At 42.2% G+C, this 21833-nt stretch overlaps 1 protein-coding gene across 12 annotated transcripts in view; it reads left to right on the top strand.

Annotated features, from left to right (window-relative positions):
• itsn2a (intersectin 2a) overlaps positions 1–21833 on the top strand; it is a 38884-nt gene that overhangs the window by 10970 nt on the left and 6081 nt on the right. For 2 of the 12 annotated variants that reach the window (XM_039782393.1, XM_039782394.1), the window contains exons 3-29: positions 2346–2438; positions 2538–2601; positions 2945–3120; positions 3455–3676; positions 5156–5249; positions 7665–7807; positions 7903–7966; positions 8837–8974; positions 9076–9182; positions 9268–9530; positions 9616–9765; positions 9855–9995; positions 10104–10191; positions 10290–10429; positions 12424–12504; positions 13215–13357; positions 13490–13889; positions 14666–14838; positions 15032–15092; positions 16251–16543; positions 16639–16679; positions 16789–16955; positions 17387–17420; positions 17622–17764; positions 18679–18775; positions 19628–19819; positions 20038–20082. In XM_039782393.1, coding sequence (XP_039638327.1) covers positions 2346–2438; positions 2538–2601; positions 2945–3120; positions 3455–3676; positions 5156–5249; positions 7665–7807; positions 7903–7966; positions 8837–8974; positions 9076–9182; positions 9268–9530; positions 9616–9765; positions 9855–9995; positions 10104–10191; positions 10290–10429; positions 12424–12504; positions 13215–13357; positions 13490–13889; positions 14666–14838; positions 15032–15092; positions 16251–16543; positions 16639–16679; positions 16789–16955; positions 17387–17420; positions 17622–17764; positions 18679–18775; positions 19628–19819; positions 20038–20082 — 3753 coding nt within the window. The remainder of the gene's footprint in view (positions 1–2345; positions 2439–2537; positions 2602–2944; positions 3121–3454; positions 3677–5155; positions 5250–7664; positions 7808–7902; positions 7967–8836; positions 8975–9075; positions 9183–9267; positions 9531–9615; positions 9766–9854; positions 9996–10103; positions 10192–10289; positions 10430–12423; positions 12505–13214; positions 13358–13489; positions 13890–14665; positions 14839–15031; positions 15093–16250; positions 16544–16638; positions 16680–16788; positions 16956–17386; positions 17421–17621; positions 17765–18678; positions 18776–19627; positions 19820–20037; positions 20083–21833) is intronic. The other 10 variants (XM_039782397.1, XM_039782395.1, XM_039782401.1 and 7 more) reach the window with 10 other exon arrangements.

Below are 21833 nucleotides of genomic sequence, written 5' to 3'. Positions count from 1 at the left end.
CTTATGATTAATGGATTATCAGCTCTGCTCCCCCTCTTTTAAAGACATTTTACGAAAATGAGTATGAATTGAGTTCCATACCCCTCACATAGCACACTGGACTTCATGTTTAATTCATGGCCAACCCTGAACTTACCTTGAGATATGCAGGAGTGGAGCAGAGTGAAAAAAAGCTGACTAGACATTTTTATACATTACTCATTGTCGGGTGTTGGTTAAGAGTGGTTTCATCTGAGGGGGAGATCTCATTTGGGATGGAGATTATGCAGACTTTTTGAATGGCAAATTTGAAAAAGACAGTGTATATTAAATTTGGTATGAGCATTTCTGCTTTGGGGACTTTTAATGTGTTGCTGCATTTGTGTGTGTTGAGTAGTGGAGTATAGCCCACATGTCATGGTTTAAAATAGCTTTCTTCTAATATATTTTTCTTGCTGTCATATTTATGAAAGATTGGGGCTACAAAATGTAGCTGGTATTATAATAAAGCAGGATCTTCTTGTTTTCAAGATTCTTATACAAAGCAGTGCCGGTGACAGCTGTTGACGTTGTGTAGAATTACAGTGTATTGAAATGTTAATGTGTGGTGTATATACTCACGCCCGCCGATAGGGGGGGACAAACGGGTCTGTTGTCCCGGGCCCACAGTAGGGGGGGGGCCCAGAACTGGGCCCTCATTAAATTATGGAAGAATTAAAAATCTTTTTTTCAAATAGGCCTATTTGTGGAAAAAAACATGTAGCATAATATTTGAATTACATAAAAGCGTTTTATTTGTTTTCTTCTTAATTGTCCTGGAAATGGTGGTCAAGAACCCCCCCACCCCCAATATAAAAATGGTTTGGCCACTGATCAAAATTTGATATTGTCACTTGATTTGAAGTTCAGTACGCTCAAAATGTCCGGTCAGCATAAGTCCGCAGCTCGGAAAAGGAAAGAAAAGAGAAGAAGAAAATAGAGGCCTTAGAGATTTTCTAAACAAATATTTAAAAAAAGGTGGCGACGGTGAAGCTGGAACTGTCAACGTAGAGCAAGGTAAGAAACAGCGCAGCCAACGTTTACGAGCCTTGTAACGTAACGCAACAGGCCAGCTCTCATGTTAACGTCCATTAGCTTGTATAAAAGCTTGACACAACACGTTAACTTTGACAGAAACAGTTGAGTTTGGTAGCTCCATCAGTAAGGATGAGACAGAGAGAGATCCAGCTGCAGTCAGGTGACAGAGAGAGTGATGCGGGAGGGGCCCGCTGCCTCGCAACGGAGGGACAGAGTCAGGCTACCGGTGAGAGAGAAGAGAGAGAGATAGAGAGAGAGTGATGCGGGGGGGCTCGCTGCCCTGTCGGAGAGTCTGAGCAGGATGGATCAGAGACTGATTACACACTTAATTTCAGTGAGAGATGTGAGGAGAGGAAGAGCAAGGGAAAAGGAGAGATCTGGCCGCGAGGGGGGGGGCCCATCTAAGATCTCGTCCCGGGCCCAGGCAAGACTGTCAGCTGGCCTGTATATACTGTATGCATTTGTGAGTTTGCATCTCTGTCTGAGCTTTTGTAGTGGTTGTAGTGACTTTTCAGTCATGTTAGAGGCATTGCTCTTTGGATGGCATTGTCAGTCTATGCCATGAAATTTTGTACAGACATTCATGGTCTCCAGAGGGTCAATCCTACTGACTTTAGTGACCCCCAACTTTTCTTCTAGAGCCACTATGAGGTTGACAGTTTTGTTGAAAATGTCCTCATATAACCTTTTTCTCCCTAAAGCACTTTTTTTTACTTTGATATGTGAAAGTGCAGTGGGGGATAGGTAGTCTATATCCTTGACGTTCCACTTCCGGGATTGTTCCGGTGCCGCCGGATGCATGTATTTTCCGTTTCCTTCAGCTTTCTTTGTGTTGGAATTTTAAATTCGGTGGATTTATGAGAACTATTGTTGACTGCTCCTCAGATCTCTGCAGGGTAAATTGAGACAGCTAACTCGACTATCTGTCCAATCTGAGTTCTCTCTTGCACAACTATTTTGCAGCGGCTCTGTGCTGAGCTTAGCACAGCCCATTCTGATTGTGATTGGTTTAAAGAAATGCCATTAAACCAGAGCACTTTTCCTCCCATCCCTGAATGCTTTGTGGAGTAGCCAGACCCTCCTTCAGCGCGCTTTGGAGGAAGGTCTGGCAAAGCGAGCCTAGGGGACAGGTAACCAGTAGGCCATCAGGCCCCCATTTATGGGATCCTTCATCCTGTTATTGCAAATTAAATATGTTGTGTTTGAACAGGATTTGCACCAACATCAGTGTTTCATTGTGATTTCAAAGTCAATTTCAAAAGTCAGGATTGTCTCTTGGTTTTGTCCAGGCGGAGCCAGTGTGTGGGAAATCACTCCAGAGGAGAGGACCAAACACGACAAACAATTTGACACCCTCGTCCCCGTCCTCGGCTATGTCTCAGGTAGGCTGTTGTCATAACAAACACAAGTGATGTCATCAGTGGTTCGGCTGTATCAAAGGCCCGTCTCTCTGAACCCTCTTCTTTTTTTTTTGTCTTTAGGAGAACAAGCCAGGAAATTCTTCCTCCAGTCTGGCCTGCCTGCTTCTGTCCTGGCTGAGATCTGGTAAGCACCAACTAACCACACTGTTAAACAGATCATGTAGGTCAGTAGGTCCAACCTTTGTTTTTGGTCAGAGTTAGTTTGGTCCTCTCGGCCTGCTTTTTACTTCCTGTTGAGCTCTCACTTCCTTTGCAGCCTGCCCCACCTAGTAAACTGTGTGTGGAAGAGGGGGGAGAAAGTGTGTGTGGGTGTGGGTGTGGGTGTGGGTGTTTGTGTTAATAACGCTACTGGAATTCAATCCAACCAGAGCCTTGTTTAAGTCTCGCCCTTTCTTCTGTCTCAATCAAGTACACTTTGATCATATTATACCTCAGCTTTCTCTCTCTCCCTCCTCCTCCTCTTGCAGGCACCTAGCTGACATGGACTGCGATGGGAAGATGGACAGACAGGAGTTTTCCATCGCTATGAAGCTCATTAAACTCAAACTTCAGGGGCGGAATTTACCATCTGTCTTGCCAATTACCATGAAGCAACCTCCTGTCTCCAATTCTGCTTCAACCATCCCTTCATCAGCACGTTTTGGTAAAGATTTCTCAGAGGATATTACAGCCACAATCCAACTTAAGTTCCACTACATTTTACTTTTTTTTTTACAACCTAACCTCTTAGAAGTGTTGCTTCACATAGGAAAAATAACTCCTACATTTGAGTTTTATTTAAAAATGGGATGCTTATGTTTTTGAAAAAGAAATAGTTCCTCTCACAAAGCGATTTAACTCAGATGAGTTACAATAATTTTCAGGGGTTTCTTTCTACAAAATAAACCCATTTTTAAATTCAACTCTTTAAGTTATTCTGTTTTGTGAAACAGTGTTCTTGATCTGTTCATGTTCACGTGTGTCTTTCCTCCTTATAGGAATGGGTTCTATGCCAAACCTGTCAATTGGTCTGTCATCCATGTCAGCTATGTCAGCCATGCCCATCCTAACACCCATCCTGGCTAACCCCTCCATGCACTCTGTGCACACATTGGTGCCAACACCTATGACTCTGCCCCTCATCACCTCCCTGGGAAATCCTGGACTCCCCAACGGCAATGTCAACATCCTCAGCCCACCTCTTGTTCCCAACAATGCAGGTTGGTTCTGCAGTGGAACCATTCTGATTTGCTCACGGGACACATAAAGATAGATATTGATTAGTGGATTAGCACCAATTCATTCAGACTTAACCTGGGATCAAGAAGGTGAATGTATGCTGAAGATGGTGGATTATGTTTCAGAGTAAAAGGGATATTTCACTGGCACACATCACTGTGAGACTAAATGCAAAAGAGGACAAACACAGCATAGATAAGGAGCTTGTGCTATTCTGCACAAATAGCCATTACAATAGCATTACAGCTGGGAACAAAGATACAGGTTAAATGAGAAGAATAAATGTGCATGTTCTCATCTTTTGGGGTGCTTGACCCTTTAGGTGTAAATGTACTCAAACTTTTACAAGGTTCTTGGACCAATTGTATCAGCTCTTTGTAGGTTGAAACTATTCTAATTATAACACAACACAGGTTGAGACGAGGCATCAATAAGTTAAAACAGGTTACATCACACAGTTTAGCTCAAGTATAATAGTTGTTATTAAATATTTAAACCAAGTAACTTTCAGGTTTAACTGCTACGTGGCTAACTGAACCAACGACAAAGCTAACGTTAGCTTGTGACCCGTGCTGAATGAAGAGTAAAACGAGTTAAGGTCGACATGTTTGACCTAATAACGACGTAAACAAAAAATGAAATAATATATATATATATATATTAAATTATATTTCACGAAAAAAAAATCTTGATATAGGCTACCTTAAATTACAAAACGTTATGCTAATAGCATCAGACTGAAATAACATGACCAAATAGCGTAGATTAGGTTAGCATAATGGAATATTTCCTTCTAATCTGTATATTATATACAGTATGTGTATGTATGCAAGCTATGTAACAGCTGCTTTTTAACCACCATCACCACAGTCTTTAGTTGGTGTACGTATTAGATAAAAACAGTGATATTAGTCTTGGGTTCACATATATAATATATTGTATACTCATTTATTTTTTTATTTTTTTTATTTCTCTTTTATTTGACTGTGTACTCTTCATATCTCACCACCTCCATCTGTCCTTTGGCTGCTCCTTTCATTCTCACTCTGTTCAAGCACAATTTTGGGCTGTGAAATGCGCAATCTAATGAGTGTCAGTGTGAAATATCTCTAGTATTTGGTGTTCCCTCAATCTTAATTCCCCCCTCTCTCTGCTGCAATGCCACAGCTCTAGAGACTAACCCTCTTTAGCGCGGGGTTGCAGTAGCAGCAGCAGTTTGTTTTTAGCCAGATGTCAGTAACCTTGCTGATGGAACTATGCGTGATACTACTGTAAAGTATGAGGAGATAAGATTAGATGTAAACACGTTCAAGGGCAACTGCACCATGCACGGCTACAGCATGTCAAAGGTTGATTGCATAAGGAAAAGCACATGCACACTCAATGTACTTACACATTTCCTCATTATACCTTGAGTTTTTCAAAAATATTTAACTAACTGCCTCCAACCCTATTTGCAGCGCTCCCTCTCTCTGGTTTCTCCTCTCCTATGGCGTTCTCTCCATCCACCGGCATGTCAAAGGCCAACTCTCTTCTGGACCTTGGATCCAGCAGGTAAGACCCAGATTATAAATAAATACATACCCTACTGTTTAAAATAACCATGTCAGCTCCCCCAAATAGTATGTAAAGATAATTTTGTCAGAACATGAAGTTCCCACTGAAACCTACTGTACATTTATAATCAAGTACTCAATTTCCATGTGAGTTTTGCAGGAGATGTGAGGATTTTGAAAATGCACCATTTATTATGCAGTGATTTTAAGGGAAAGGCTGGTATAAACACACACTGCCAGCCCATTAGTCCAATGCATACAAAGAAGCAGAGTTTTTGCAGGGAAGGGTTAAGGAACAGAATGCAGGCAGTGATGAAACATGTAGATAACAAAGACAGCAGGAAGGGCATTTTGATATCAGATGTTCTAGTTGGAAGTGGGCTCGTTTAGAGTCACAAACATTCGAGTCAAATGACATTCCTACAAGAGGAGGTCACTATTACTGTAAACTTTTGTTTTGTCCCAACAACTACTGACTGTATTGCCATGAAATTTTGTACAAATAGTCATTGTTCCCAGAGGATGAAGCCTACTTACTTTGGTGATCCCCTGAAATTACCTGTAGCACCACCATGAGGTTCACATGTGTAGTTTTGAGTGAACTATTTTAACAAATACTGGATGGATGGCAATGAAATATGGCACAGACATTCATGCCCCCCCTCAGGTTGAATCGTATAACTTTGGTAGGCCTAACCCCTGGCTTTTCCTCTAGTGTCACTGTTTCAAATTTTGTATCTGTCCAATACTTTGGTTTACAATGACAGACCCATCTGCCATTAAGCTGTTTGTGCTTATTGTCAATTAGTAAATGCTAACCAGCTGAACTAAGATAGTGAGCGTGATATTACACCTGCTAAAGCATGAACTGTTAGTAATGTTAGTACTGCTAATGTTAGTACTCAAAGCACTGCTGTATTTGTGTGCAGCCTCATAGAGCTGCTAGCGTGGCTCTAGACTCTTAGTCTTGTTGTAAGAAAAACAGTGTTTGTGTTTAAGATGAATTCTGTAAAACATATTATAGAAAGTGAATTAAAGGAGATATATGCATTAATGTTTAGGTGGCCAATTCTAATAACTTGTCAGTGGGGGTTTGTCACATTTAAATGCTAATAATATCACATTTGTTATCAGCCATGACTGTTAGCTTATATCTCAAAGGGAAGTGGAAATATGAGATAGCGACTGGAGGGGTTTGCAGTCCTACATCTAAACTTTCATTTGTGTTTTTGCACAAAGCACCTAATCTCGGCATGGACTAGTTACAGCAGTGGGATGTAATGAACAAAGAAGAAACCAGAGACTGGGAGTTTCTTTTTCGCAGTTTCAGCAAAAAAAGACAAAAGCAATATCTAATATCCTTGATCCTTCTCATTATGTTTGGGTTTGGGAAAAGGATCGGAGTAGTATCTGATTTCATTTTGAATGTGTTGTTGTTTTGAATAGCCCAGTGTTTGTCCTGGCCTCCAGGTCACGGCGGTAAGTCAAGCATAAATAAGAGTGTTAGGATGACAAATACCAGTACATGTTGATCCACTAGCCACCCACATCACTTCAACCTTCCAGTCCTAATTCTGACATCCTCTCATATCATGCTTGACACTTTGTTCTTGTCCGGTTGTTGTTGTTGTTTTCTTCAGACCCATAACAAGTTTTTTATTTTTAATTTTAAGATTATTTTTGGGGCATTTTAGGCCTTTATTTCTATGGGACAGCTTACACACGAAAGGGGATAGAGAGGGGGAATGACATGCAGCAAAGGGCCGCAGGTCGGAGCCGAACCCGCGGCCGCTGCGTCGAGGAGTAAACCTCTATACATGGGCGCCCTCTCCACCAAGTGAGCTAACCAGGCGCCCCCATTACAAGTTTTAATGTGATGGACTTTTTTCTTCTTGGTGGCACACACACACACACACACACACACCCACACACACCCAAACCCACACCCACACCCACACCCTTGGGCAGCGGGAGGTTCCCCCATTGCATGTCCCATTGTCTCCCTGAAACCTCTTCTTTTATTTTAGAGGAGTGTTGCTAGTTTCCACCCAGCTATAATGATCGAAAAAAAAGTACATTCTCCTCAAATGACCATCAGCGACCCAGCCTATCCTTTTGCTATTCTTGCAGAGGCATTGTTTATAATAAAAACACAACGGCTGATTAGCATAGCCCGAGAGTACGCCATTGTCTCGTTTGAGAGAGTCATTATCTACGTGGTCGCTCGCTTCCTCTGCAGCTAATTAAGAGCTGTGAGATAACAGCTGGGAGTCTCGGAGCAATTAGTGGTTTTCAGTCGAGGCTTGAATACAGGGGAGGAAGGGAACGCTGACCATGTAATATTATTCTGTAATTTCCCTTTAGGTGATATAATTGTGTGTCGACATGCCTCTCTTTTTCTCTCTGTCCGTAGCTCCAATTCTTCCTCCACCACGTCGTTGGCCAGTAACTCTCCAAAGACGGGTGCAAGTGATTGGGCCGTTCCGCAGGGCGCGAGACTCAAGTACCGACAGCAGTTCAACACGCTAGACAAGCTCATGAGTGGCTACTTGTCTGGTAGGTCCCACACAGACACAGGTGTCTACAGTATACACACTCCAGCCCTAAATAAACAACAAGTTATTATTTCTGATGTTATTTTTACTATGCAGGACCTCAGGTTAGAAATGCGCTGATTGCATCCAACCTGACCCAGACTCAGCTCGCTACCATCTGGTGAGTATAAGGTGTATGTTTGTGTGTGTGTGTGTGTGTGTGTGTGTGTGTGTGGGGCAGAGATAGATGGATAATGCCATTGAATCTTAACGACACTGGTATTTTTGCTTCTTCACCTGTGGAAAGAATTGCCATGATTTTTTCTCTCTCAGGAGTTGGTGAAAACCAAAACAGAGCTAAAAGGAGAGTGAGTATAGGACTCATGAGCCAGGTGGTTAGAAACATCTGCAAATGAATGTTTTTTGTTGTTGTTTTTTTTCCTACCACCACCCCCCCTCTTCGGAGGACAACTTTATTTTTAATAAAGCAATATATTTTTATGTTGTATGTTACATTCAGAGTTAGAATTACATTCAGTACATTTACTGTTGTCCTACCGTAACCATTCACCCTGTTTTAGTGAGACCCTGGATCCATAGAAGGGCAGGGATGGATTAAAGCACCACGTACGGAGTGTAACACATAACACATAAAACGCGACAAGGTGACGAAGGAAGTGAGACAGGAAGATAACAGAACTGACAAGACGGGACTGGACAGGACAGTTGACAAACACAGGGACGTATTATTAGTGATTGGGTAGAATGATCTGTGATTCACATTGGGTGGTCACGGTTAGGGTGTTGAAAGGAGTTGGAATGTGAATGTTAATGTGGCTCTGTGCCCGCTGGATGTAGAAATAGGCAACTGTTTGCGAACTTGTTCCCCGTAACAACTTCATGAGGTGATAATTTGTCTGTGTTTTCAGCTTGTTCCGCTGCCCTCGAAGAAAACAGTTATGCTTCTTCAAAAGCATGATATTCTAACCAAAAAAGTTACAGATCATACTTATTGCTTTACATTGTGACTTACTATGTTGTGCGTATATAGGACCTTGGCAGATGTGGATAAGGACGGTCAGCTACAAGCTGATGAGTTCATTCTGGCCATGCACCTGGTGGACATGGCTAAAACTGGCCGACCCCTACCCCTCACACTGCCTCAAGACCTGGTCCCTCCATCTCTCAGGTAAGATACGCACACAGATTGACTCGCTCACTGGATTCATTAATACATTCATTATTACATCAACCGCAGAGATTCTTTTTTTTTTTTTTTCTTAATTTCAGAGGAGGAATCAAGCCCAGTGAGCTTGTTAATGGAACGGGGCCCTACATAACTCCCTGTGTAATAGACACACCAGAGGTAGAACCTGCACAAAAGACCAAGAGCAGTGGTACGACATGTCCTGCACACTGTATGTTTTGTTGAAATTTGAGTCTTTGGTCTTACTCTGTGTCATTCCCGTCTCTTCTTCGTAGTGTCCTTCGAGGACAAGCTGAAGGAAAACTTTGCGCGAGGCAGCGCCGAGCTGGAGAAACGCCGACTGGCTCTGGAGGAAGAGCAGAGAAAGGAAAGGGACAGGAGAGAGAGGGAGGAGAGGGAGGCTCATGAAAGGAGGGAAAGGGAGGCAAGGGAGCAGGAGAACCGCAGGAGGCTGGAGGACGAGAGGCGGTTGGAGAGGCAGAGAGAGATGGAGAGACAGAGGGAGGAGGAGAGGCTGAGAGAGCTGGAGAGGAAGGAGGTGAGCGGGAGAAGTAGCCTCACCTGCGAGATGCTGAACATCTAGATTGCCATGTCCGGTGACCATGTTCCTTTGTGTTTTTTAGGCAGCGAAGCAGGAGATGGAGCGCCAACGGAGGGAGGCGTGGGAGCATGGGAAGAGAGAGGAACTGGGCAGGAGGAGAGAGGGGGAGCAGGAAGAGATATCCCAACTCAGGGCCAAAAAGAAGAGTCTAGAGCTGGAGCTGGAGGCTGTGGTGAGACTGCACTAACGGTAAAACAAATGTGCACTTACAAGCAGGAAAGCATGGGCACACACTGATATCAATTGTGCCCGGTCTCGCAGGGCAACAAGCACAAGCAGATCTCAGACCGTCTCCGTGACGCTCAGAGCAAGAGGCGGATCCTGAAGGCAGAGGTGGATCTTGTCAATCAGAAGAGGGACGCACGCATCATAGAGATCAACACGTTGCAGCTTCAGCTTGAGGTTAAAGAAATGCTTTAGCTTTCACTTCCCCCCCTTAAATATATATATTCCCATGAATGTTTTTATTTTTTTTTTCATTCTGTTTGTATGCCTCTGTGTTTGCCATAGGACTGGCAGAGGAAGCTCCTACAGCTGGTCCCAGAACAACAGAGGCTGAACGAGAAGCTGCGAAACATCAACCTCAACAAACCCTCCTGTGGGTGAACAAACGCCTGCTTGCACAACACAAAGACATCATAGCGCTCACTGAATTCTCTCCCTTGCTCACTCTGACCTTTGACCTTTGCCATGTAGCGGTGACTCTGACCTCGATGACCGGGAGTGTGGCGGAAAAAGGAGTGAATTGCCGGAGACTGAAGGACCAGCTGGACACTCTGGAGAGGGAGACCACAGACAAACTGACCCAAATGGAGCAGTACAACAAGGAGCTTAAGGTCAGCGGTCGGCACAGACTAATTCAGGATATTTGAAGACCTTTTTAGCCCTTTTAGACTTTTTGAATTCAACCCAACCCAAATTAGCACAGGACGAGCCACGTCAGCCCGCTGCAGATGAGGTCAGATCACAGATTATAGAAAAACTTTGATGTCTGTTCTGTCACCCATAGGTCTTTGTAGGGAACATGTTGTAGCTTTGAAGAAGTTTAGCTTCACTTCTCAATATCTTGGTCACTTGTTGGAGGCAGAAAATGTAAGATTTGAAATATTGTGACGTGCCTGGGTGGAGCTGAGTTGTTAATACATTAATGCTGCGTTCCAGACACAATTTTTAGCCCGTAAGTTACGACTTCAAGTTACGACTCACGACATGGTAGCGTTCCAGGCAAAGTCACGAGCTGGCTAGCTAAACATTGTGTCGTTGGCAGGGTTCAGGTTATGCGACCTAACGTTAACGTTAGCTAGCGGCTACCTAACGTTGATGTTAGCTAGCGCTAGCTGATACTAGCGATTTCTAGTCTGCGACATATTTGGGGCTTCATTTAATAAACATAACCTGTAGTAGTACACAATCGTATGTGTATTGCTTTGATTACAATGTGCGGAATAACTTTATGTTGCCTATTTATGTCTATTTATTTCTATTTCTCACCGTTAATCACCGGCGTCTGTACAGCATCAACAGGTGTCGCCGTTGTTGTTTATGTGTGTGTGTGTATGACGTCAAAAACTGTAACTGGGAGTACAACGATCTGGTACGAGTTCACGGGTAGTAAGTTACGGTTTGACTGCCGTTCCAGGGCGCTTTCACGGGGAGAAGGTTGTGAAAACACGGATTACGGGTTGCCTGGAACGCAGCATAATACACCTGTCAATCCCAACCAACCAACCTACTGTCTTTTATCCTATGGAATGAGATTCAAGAAGCTGACTTGAGTTGTGTAATCCATCACAATTTGCATTCAGTGTTTAAACTGCATTGCTACACTACGATTATTTGAAACTATTAATAATTCATGTGGGCGTATTGATTTAACTTAAATACACAATATAAGAAAGTTTCCCATAAAAAAGAAAAAATACATACATTCAAAGTAGATTAGCAAATATGTCACATTTACACAATTAAAACTTGCATATGGTCTTTTAAGTCTTCACATTCATATTTTTCAAAATTGCCATGAAAGAAATAGTTTGACATTTTGGGAAATATACTAATTTGCGTTGTTTTTAAGTGTTAGATCTGACTCCCTGCAAGAAAGCAAATAAGTGTACTTTCTAAACCAAAAAAAGAACCAGAAAATAATTGGCTCTTGAGGCCCTAACTCTTTTTTAGAAAACAGTTGGGTATTTTTAGAGCAACACTATATGATGGATTACACCAGTGTTCCAAACCAGAAGCTGTATTTCTTTATTTCCTTCAGCAATGGTTTATTGGAATAGAAGAGTGTGAGTTTCACACTTAAAACACTACTGTAATCTTGTTCAGCTGGTCTTGGTAACTCTTGGTAACTTCACCCCTCGGGCAAAGAAAACCTTGTTACCTAACCCTTACTGCACACATACGGACTCAGACGTACACACTTGCTGGCAGAAAGCCTGAAAATTCAATACCTGTGATGTATGATGTAATGCCTTCTCACAATGTATGGTCAATCTGATAGTTGCAGCATCAAAATGCCTGCTCCCTCTCTTTTGGTCTGTTAAAATGTTTAGCTCAACGCTTTTAACGCCTTTCTTTTTCTCCTCCGTCCCTTTTTCTCTGCTTCCCTCTACCTGGACATCTTTCTTACTAATTTACGTTCATCTCGTCTCTTTTTCTGATGCTTCTTTTCTTTCTGCTTTCCTTTTTTTAAATCCGTCTTACAACTCACCTCTGTTTTCCTCCTTTCATTATTATACCTTCTGTCCATCCCCTTCTCTCCGCTCCTCTATTCTCCTCCCCACTTTCCCTCCCGCCATCATCATCACACGGTGTGTTTCTTTCATAGCTTGGGGATATGGATGACTGTGTCCTGCGGGGCCTTCTGTCTCTGCTGGCCTGCCTCAGCCAGCTCTTCCTTCTCATCAAGGTTATCTTTCTTCCTCTCTGTGTCTCTCTCTCGACCTCCCACTGTGTAATCTTTTTCACCACCACTCCTTACTACGAGGGTTTTTTTTCATCTCACCTCTTGTTTTCCCTCTAGCCACAATGTTTGATGAATGAGATCAGTTTGAGATGATTCGATCTGTTCGCTCATCCTTGCTTTTTTTGTCTTTTGACTCACTAAATGGAGCTTTGGTACCATGTCTTCCTTTTTTTCTTTCCATGGGATTTGTTCTAGCCTGTGTTTTCTGTGTAAACAGGATGCACCCTGACAGTAACACACACACGCACACACACAGAATGCTTAACCTGCAGGATTTCCCTGTTAGAAATTGGAAAGAAAATTGCAAACTTTGCATATACATATAGGCCTATACACACATGTGCATGTTTCTGTGAATGGCTGCCAGTTTCTGGACTTTTTTTTTATATCAGTTTTGCATGTTTGGAAATGATTGTATTTGTACTATTGCACCAAACAGGTGTAGTTTGTACAGATGAGTTTTGCAACACGTGATGTAGAGTACTGTGCATCCTATACATTGGCTGTTTTATGGTCGGAGCAGAATGAAAGCTTGCATATAGTTGTGTTGTGCTTTGTGGCTGATCATAACCCTGTTTCTGCATTCTTAAACTGGTTGATGCTTGTGTCTTTTATGCCTTTCTCATGCATTGTACATTCTGTGGCTGTATCAGGAGCTGAGGGAGAAGCAGGTGAGGCAGCAGGCTGTCCTGGACGACCTGCACAGAGTCAAAGAGGAGAAACTTAGAGAGCTGCGGAGGCGCAGGGAGGAGGAAATGGAGAGGAGAAGGAGGGAGGAAGAAGAAGAGGCAGCCAGGTGAGTGTGAGGGAACATGGGGGCTGCAAATTACTCATGCTTGACGTGAATCTTTTGTTTCTCAAGATATTTTAGGTGACCTTCATTTCCAATAAAACACATTTTCTGTGTCGGGCTTTTTACTTCCCACAGACAGGCGAAGCTAGAGCAGGAGAGAAAAGAGCAGGAGAAGAGAGAGAAGGAGGAAGAGGAGGCGCGTCAAAGGAGGCTCCTGGAGGAGCAGAGGGCCAGACAGAGGGAGGAGGAGGAGAGGGAGGCACAGGCTCGCCTCCGAACAGCCCAGGAGAAAGCACAGGAAGAGGAGAGAAGAAGGAGAGAGGAGGAGGAGGAGAAGAAGAAGAGGGAGGAGGTTGAAGAAAGGAAACAGAAAGAGGAGGAGGAGAGGAGGACCAAAGAAGAGCAGGAAAGAGGAGGACAGCAGCCGGTGTTGGTGGCTCAGCGATCCTCCAAGCTGACCACGTATAGAGCTCTGTACTCGTTTGTTGCCCGAAACGCAGATGAGCTGAGTATAGATGCAAGCGGCCTCATAGAGGTACGAGACACACACTACACACATATTCACACATTTACCATTATATGCATAAACCTATCAGCATTTCAAAAATCTTGTTCTTCTCCTTTTTATTTTTAAATTTACCTCTTGCTTTTTAAGAAAATGTAGTTTTTATAAGTGGGTCAAAATGGCCTATATGCATTTACAACTACAGATTATAGGAATTGTTCATAATTATTAGTTATTTCTGTCAGGGATACAGTATGTTTACTGTGGACCACATCTCAGCTGTCATTAGCATCACCTCTCAGCTACATCATTATACACAACTTTTTGATAGGTACATTTGATAGGTAGGCTACATGTAAGAAGAGAAATATATCACTAAATAACAGGCGTTTAACATAACATTTACATGTTATTTCCTATTGTGTAAAACATGACCTGCTTTTATAATCGCATTAGCCTTCTTTATAGCTAGCTAGCACACATGTAAGCTAATTAGCTAATGCTACTGTAGATGTTGCATTTGTGGCAGTTAGATGTTGAGTTTTACTGTAATATTTGTTAGTTTGTAATATAATATTTGATGACTCATGATGACATGGGGTGGCAAAGACTGCAGGACAGAAATAAGATCTGCCCAAGTAAAAAGGACAGTGAAACAAGCAGTTGGTGTGTGATAGGTGTCTAAACCATAGGTCTAAACATAACTAGTCATGTATGACTGGTGTGTAACAGTAATTGCAGTTGGGAAACATGTTTATCATCCACACCTTGTTTGGTTTGATTAAACTGTGTTTTCCATGATGCAGGTGGATGAGAAGACCGTCGGTGAGCCTGGCTGGTTGTGCGGGAGTTACCGTGGAAAAAGGGGCTGGTTCCCCCAGACTTACGCAGAGAAATGTCCTTTCCCCTCTACTACTGAGACAACCCCTTCTTCGCCTGGAAAATCGTCCTGTCCGCCGCCATTACCACTTAACACAGGGTAACACAGACACTTTCTGTGTGATATTTCAGTTCCCCTGCACTAAAGATAGTATAGTTGTGTGCTTTTTGTGCTGTCTGCTACTCTGTAACAGTCACCTTGGGCATTGTAATTTATGCCACAGTACTGTTGGGTTGTTTGTATTCTTGCGTTTGCTCCTTCCCTTATGGTTTGTCCCTCCTGTTTAACCCAGAGTCCCAGATGGAGAGGTAGCGTGTGACAGCACTGTTCCTGCCCAATCAGACGCTTCACAGGTAAAGCTCGACTTGTGTTTACTTTTAACTCGTGGCATGTGGTGAAATGGGTCTTAGTTTTCTTAAAAGAAAACTCCTTCCTAATGGACAGACACACATTTTGGTGACCTACTCCAGATGCAAATTAAAACCCTGTTTTGTTGCTGTGTCAATTCAGAGATTAGCATTTATTTTCTGGATAGAGTAGTTTGTAGGCCTATGTTTCATACAGTAGCAACATGGGAGTAATCTGTTTTTATCCTTTCTGTATACTCTCTGTTGTCAGGCATCACAAGGACAAAACATTCTCATAATATCTTTTAGAAAGGTTTTTTAGAGTACTTGTCATGAGCTTTTGGATTATTTGAGGTCTTCCCTGTCCTGCCAGTTCATTAAGATTAAAGCTTCTATAATTAATATTTTCATATTAACAATGTTTTGGTTCAGTTTCACTGCTCTCGTCAACATAATTTCCAGCTATTATATACTTACAGTCAAAGTTAGCAAGTAGCTGCTGAACATAGTGGAGCATTTCGCTGCTAAAGAGACAGCTTTTTCCCTCAGGAGTTGGTGGCAACCAAAACAGAGCTAAAAGGAGAGTGAATATTGGACTTATATATGTATACGACTCTGAATGAATGCTAATGTTTCTCTGTATCTGTTGGATGTGTAAATAAGCAACTGTTTACTAATAGGTTGCCATGTCAACTTTGTAAGGTGATTATATGTCAATGTTGTGTTTACAGCTTGTTGCACTGCCAAAAAAGACATTTAATGCAGGTTTAAATATAGTTCAAATGTTGGCTTGTACTTTGCTAGGTTTCCTGTTGGTGTATTGATGTCTGCCTTCACTGTATATCTGAGCTATAAACAGGCTTTGGCAGGCAACTAACTAGGTCTTGCTGGGGTACACACACACACACACACACACACACACACACACTTCAACAGCAGCATGGCTGTATATTTATAGCTTTTTTTCCCTATTGAGAGTTCCTCTCTCTCCGCCTTTCTGTGGGTCACACAGAAATTTACAGATCCCCATCTCCCAAAAGATAACATGCGTGTTAGTAGGTCTCATGGTCAGAAAGTGTTAGGTGAACAGAGATATTTTAAACTGCTCTATATCTAGATGAGTCGCTGGGAGGCTAATTTGATGGTTTCCTTGATTTCTTATAGATGACTTGCTCCATTGTGCCTAACGTGAAACCTCGCTGCTCTACTAATCTCACTCCTCAGTCCTCCGTCCCTCTGCTGGCTCGAGCCGTCTCCTCGTGGTCAGCCGCCTCAGAAACTCACCTCAACCTCTCCTCTGACGCGGATGACGTCATCACTGCGCTGCTGAGCTTCTCACAGGGTGACGTCATCAGCGTGCTACAGCAGAGGGAAGACTGGTGGTTGGGACAGCTCAACGGGACACGGGGATGGTTCCCCAAAACCTATGTCACTTTGGAGACGGGTGGCAACGCAGAGTATGTAGACACACGAGAGAAGATGCATACACACACACACCTCTCTGATGTTAACTTTAAGCTGATCGTAAATTGACTGTTTTTTCCCATTTTAGTGTGGATGCATTCGACACATCTGACTCTGTTCAGCTAGAGGGTAAGTGTAGTTTATCTGGAGAAAAAGGTCTCACATACATATTATCATGACAAGCCTACTGTCAGATATGTGGCTCTGACTTTCACTCTTGTATTTTAATCCTAACCAGAGTATGTGGCCTTGTACACTTATGAGAGCCCAGAGGCGGGGGACCTGACGTTTGTTGAGGGAGATGTTGTCATGGTGACAGAGAGAGAAGGAGAGTGGTGGCGAGGATGCATCGGGGATCAGACAGGGGTTTTTCCCTCCAACTATGTCAGACCTGTTGAACCAGAGGTGATTCAAGCTGTGAAGTAAAAAAGTATTATTATAACCACCACGGTTTTTGCTGTTTCTGACCTAGATCTGAAATGTTTGTAATAATAGAAACACAAATTAGTTTAATTTATGATTTTATTTATTGTGTAAAGTATGTTATAGATATTTAGTCTAAGTAATATTGCAAAGATTTGTCAGCAGGATAACAGCAGGCATTTTATCAATCGTACCTTTCTTTCATTTTTTTATCGTTAGTCAGATAAAATAAGCAAGTTTGGAAACTTGTGATAAGCATGTGTTATTTCTTGACAACCGATTCTAGAAAGCAATTAAAAGCTAGCATTTAGTAGCCATCCTAACATTATTATTTTTTCAAGTGACATAATTTTGAATGGAATTTACTTAATTATTACTTTACTCATTAATTTACTACAACTTTATTCATTTAGGCGACAAAACCTGGAGCTCCAATCAAAAAGCCTGGTGAGACAGCTTTTCACAAATACTGCACACACACACACACACACACACACACACACACACACACACACACACACACACACACACACACACACACACACACACACACACACACACACACACATACATACAGACACAGACACACAGTCTGCTGATTAAATCTGTAATGCTCTTGACATTTACCTGATCTAAATTCATCCTTAGCTTTATCTGTTCGGTCAACAGAGATCGCCCAGGCAGTCACCACCGCTGTCACCCCGACGATGCATCAGCTGCGTCTGTCTCCAGGGCAACTGATCGTGGTCCTGGCCAAGAACTCCACCGGCTGGTGGCTCGGGGAACTGCAGGTCAGTTATTAATGCTATATAGAGGATGGATACCCGAACCGGGTCGGTTCGGACAGATATTTAGAAATGATGTTTGGGTTCGGGTTGGGCTCGGTCACATTAGCGAGATAAGGCATTGAACATTTTAAATTTAAAAAAGCTTATTATGTAGGTACGCGTCTGTGTTAACATGCGCTTGTTGCCCCGTGTGCGCTGATGCGCTCATCTGTTGACATTTCCGAATGCCTTCCTACAAACGTACATGTGTCATTGGTATGAGAAAAAAATTAGATTTTAATTGGGCTTTAAAATGCCTGTCGGGCTTGGGCCGTGCTCGGTTAGTGCTCTGTCGGATGCGGGCCGGGCTCGGACAGAAAAATGCGGCCCGATCCACACTCTAGTGCTATAAGGGCCTTAAGAGAGTCATAGTAGTCTTATATATTTACCTCTTAATGCTGATGTGCAGTTCAAGATCAATTGCACCTTGGAGCTCTGTATGTGTATCAGTAATCTGTCATAATGGAGAATATTTAAATAACCACATTGATGGTGTTTTCTTCCTGTTTGAAGGACGCTGAGAAAATGTAAATATGAAAAAGATGTAATGTTTTATAAACAGATTTAAAGAAAAATGTGCTGCAACACGATACACTTAGGCAGATTTAATGTATCATGTATTTCATGTGCTAACAGCATTAAAAACATGACACAAGTAAAATGATTGAATGACCTTGAACAGCAATCTTTTAGTCATTCCACAGACTTTAGGCTTTGGCTTGATTTACAATGAAGTATAGTTTGTTTGCGCTGCTGAGACTCTGGAGGTGCAGCTCTCTGCCCGATAAAATTGATTCATCAAATCAATTCTCGATGTAAAATTCAGAACTGAACCAGCAGGAGATTGATTTACTCTCACTGGCTCTTTTCCCCTCCAGGCTCGAGGCAAGAAGCGGCAGAGAGGCTGGTTTCATTCCTCTCACGTCAAGCTCCTCGGCCCCTCCAGCAGCAAGTCCTCTCCCTCCCCTCTGCCAGGTGATGACTGACACCCTTCGAACGTAATGACTGATCGCCTCTGTCTTATATAGGCCAGCGGACACATTGATATTTCTACACCACTATTACTTTGACAACTGTGCCAATAACTCCCTGATCTTGACATTTTACACAAACATAATGCATGAATGCATTCACAAGTATGGTGCAAATACTTAGATGCAAATACATTACTGTAACTCCCTGTATCAGTGGCCGACTAACCTGTAATGAGTGTATACAATACGGAATTGCATTTCTGTCATTTTTTGATTTTTAGGGTTGAACGGCATTGTATCCAAATATCCAATTAATGCTGTATTTTGTCCAGTAATAATTCCAGAAAACCTTAAAAAGTCTCGGTATTATCAAAACATTGATGACATTTAACAAGATTAATAGTCTACAGCCATGCTTTGTGAGCTAAATGCTAATGGCATGACAATGCTAACATGCAGATGTTTAGCAGGTATGTTTACCTTAGTCACCATTTAAGTTTAGCATGTAAACATTTGCTAATTAGCACTAAAAACCAAGTACATCTGATACTGATGGGAATGTATTTAGTTTTGCAGATATTTGGTCAAATATGAAATATGAAAGGTCAATTTAATAATTTGACCTGTTGATGGTGGTAGATGAAATGTTATTACAATTCATCCTGAGGGGGACATGAATGTTTGTACCAAATTTCATGGCAATCCATCCAATAGTTGTTGAGATATTTCAGTCTGAACCAAAGTGGTGGACCGACCAACTGACCAACACTGCAATTCCTAGAAGACCTAGCAAAAATTCAGTAAACTGAACCATCTCAACATGCTTAAACATTTGTGCCTTTTCTCCCCTCAGTGTGCCAAGTTATTGCAATGTACGACTACACCGCTGCTAATCGGGATGAGCTGAGCTTCTCCAAGGGTCAGCTCATCAGCATCCTGGACAAGACCAACCCTGACTGGTGGAAAGGAGACGCCAATGGGGTCACCGGCCTGCTGCCCACCAATTATGTCAAGATGACCACAGAATCAGACCCCAGCCAGAAATGTGAGTAAACCTAAGAACTTGTCCTCAGAGGGACAATATTTCTCTGTCATATTATTTGAGAGAAAATCAATAATTCACACATGGAGTTGGAATTATTGTGGGAGTGTTGTTGGGGGAAAAATAAGACTGTTCAAACTGATAGAACATATTTATCGGCTGTAGAAACAAACTTCGCTCTTGTTGCTGACAATCTGATTGGTTGACTTGGCTCACTGCAGGTACAGTAGATCCCTTATTCATGTCAGAACATGGAGAGAGTGACGGTAAGAGTTGGTTTCTGTCACTGAGGGGTCAATGGTGAACATGAACCCACTGCACTTAAAAGGCTCAATGCCCGCATATTTTGGGTGTGGTGCTTATTGAAAATTCATGAATGGGGTGTCACACCTTCTTAAATTAACAAAAGACTAAAAGAATAATCTTTGTTAAATTGCCTTTTAAGTGGCGCTGAAGTGGCTGCACCAACAATTGATATTCAATCAAAAGGATAGTATAACATTTTGGAAACTATGTTCCACTCAATGCCTTCTTGCCAGGAATGTGTCTGTTAAATGGAGCTAGCAGGCAGTAAGCTTAGCATAAAGAAAGGAAGCAGGGAGAAAATGTCTCTGGCTCTGTTTAAGTACATAAAAATACCAACACTTATCAAGCTCACTAAATAACATGTTATATCTAATTTGCTTTAACCTTACAAAAACAGAAATACAACAAGGCTAGCTAGAAAGGCTAGCTGCTTCCCCTTGTTTTTATGTTAAACTAAGATAACCATCTTTTGCTGTAGTTTTATATTCGGCGTGCAGACTCATCTAGCTCTCTGCAAGAAAGTGAATGAGCGTATTTCCCAAAATGTCTTACCAACGAATCACTGGGTCACAGAACAAAAGGGAACAGCCACTGATTTGTTTCAAATGAAGAGCAAATATTTCCTTATCAGTCACATTTTTGGAAGCTTAATTTTCACTGGGAAATTGATAAGGTAGGTAGAGATAATGTACAATGCACGTGCCCACTATGCATGCTCCTGTGTGTCTGTTGGACAGGGTGTGATTCTACTTCTACTTTCTTATTCACACATAGCCGGTCTGATGATTGAAAAAAAGGGCCCATTTTTAAGCAGGAGTTGTGTGTTTGAATTAGTATTCATAGCTTGCGTGTTCTCCCCACAGCAGTGGATCTCTGTTAACAAGAGTGAACACACTAGACGTTTAATTAGGATGGACTTGTTTAAGCTGCAGACACAAAACACAATGAAATTTTAATTTAAATTTAAATTCTAATGAACATGAAATCCTAACACACAAGGCGTGCGCTTCATCAGAGAGAAGAAGAAAAAATGGAAGAACTTACTATCATGCCTCCAGCTGATATGATTAGTAACAACATTTACATTTCCAGAAATACATTATTAATGCACCTGCATGTAAGGGTCTAGCATTAATATTAAAACTATATTAATGTTTCTCCATCTCTCCTTCATCTCACTCACCTCCCCCTCCCGCTCCTCCACTTCATCTCTTTTTTTCCTCTGTAGGACAGTAATGCTGGCTTTCTCCTCTACTCCTTCTCTTCTGTGTCCTCCTCCTCCTCCTCCTCCTCCTCCTCCTCCTCCTCCTCTTCCTCCCCCCTTCTGTCTGAGCCAATCCGAAATGCCCTGTCGCAACAGGAAGCCCAGCTGCCAGCAAGAACAGCCGAGCTCTGCGCTTTCCACCTCACTCGTTTAGGATGTGGTGTTCTTTGCTTCTCTGTTTTTGATTCCCTTTTTTAATTTATTTTGCTTCCTTTACCCTTTCCTATTTAATTTTTCTCCTCTGTCTTTTTCTATAAGGCATTTATTACTCACCCTTACCCCCCTCCCTCTCTCCCTTTCCTGCGTTCCCCTTGATGTTTCTTTAACTAATTAACCAGGGGAGCGAGGCAGAGGCAGCTAGACGTGTTTTAGAGGATTTTTTTCCCTCTGATACAAAGGCATGAAATGTGTAGTTTTGCTAAAGATAAATGGAAATATGGATCATAA

Source organism: Perca fluviatilis, chromosome 18, assembly GCF_010015445.1.
Source record: "Perca fluviatilis chromosome 18, GENO_Pfluv_1.0, whole genome shotgun sequence".
NCBI lineage: Eukaryota > Metazoa > Chordata > Actinopteri > Perciformes > Percidae > Perca > Perca fluviatilis.
Note: the sequence above shows the minus strand (reverse complement) of the source record. Positions and strands in the feature narration are given on the sequence as shown.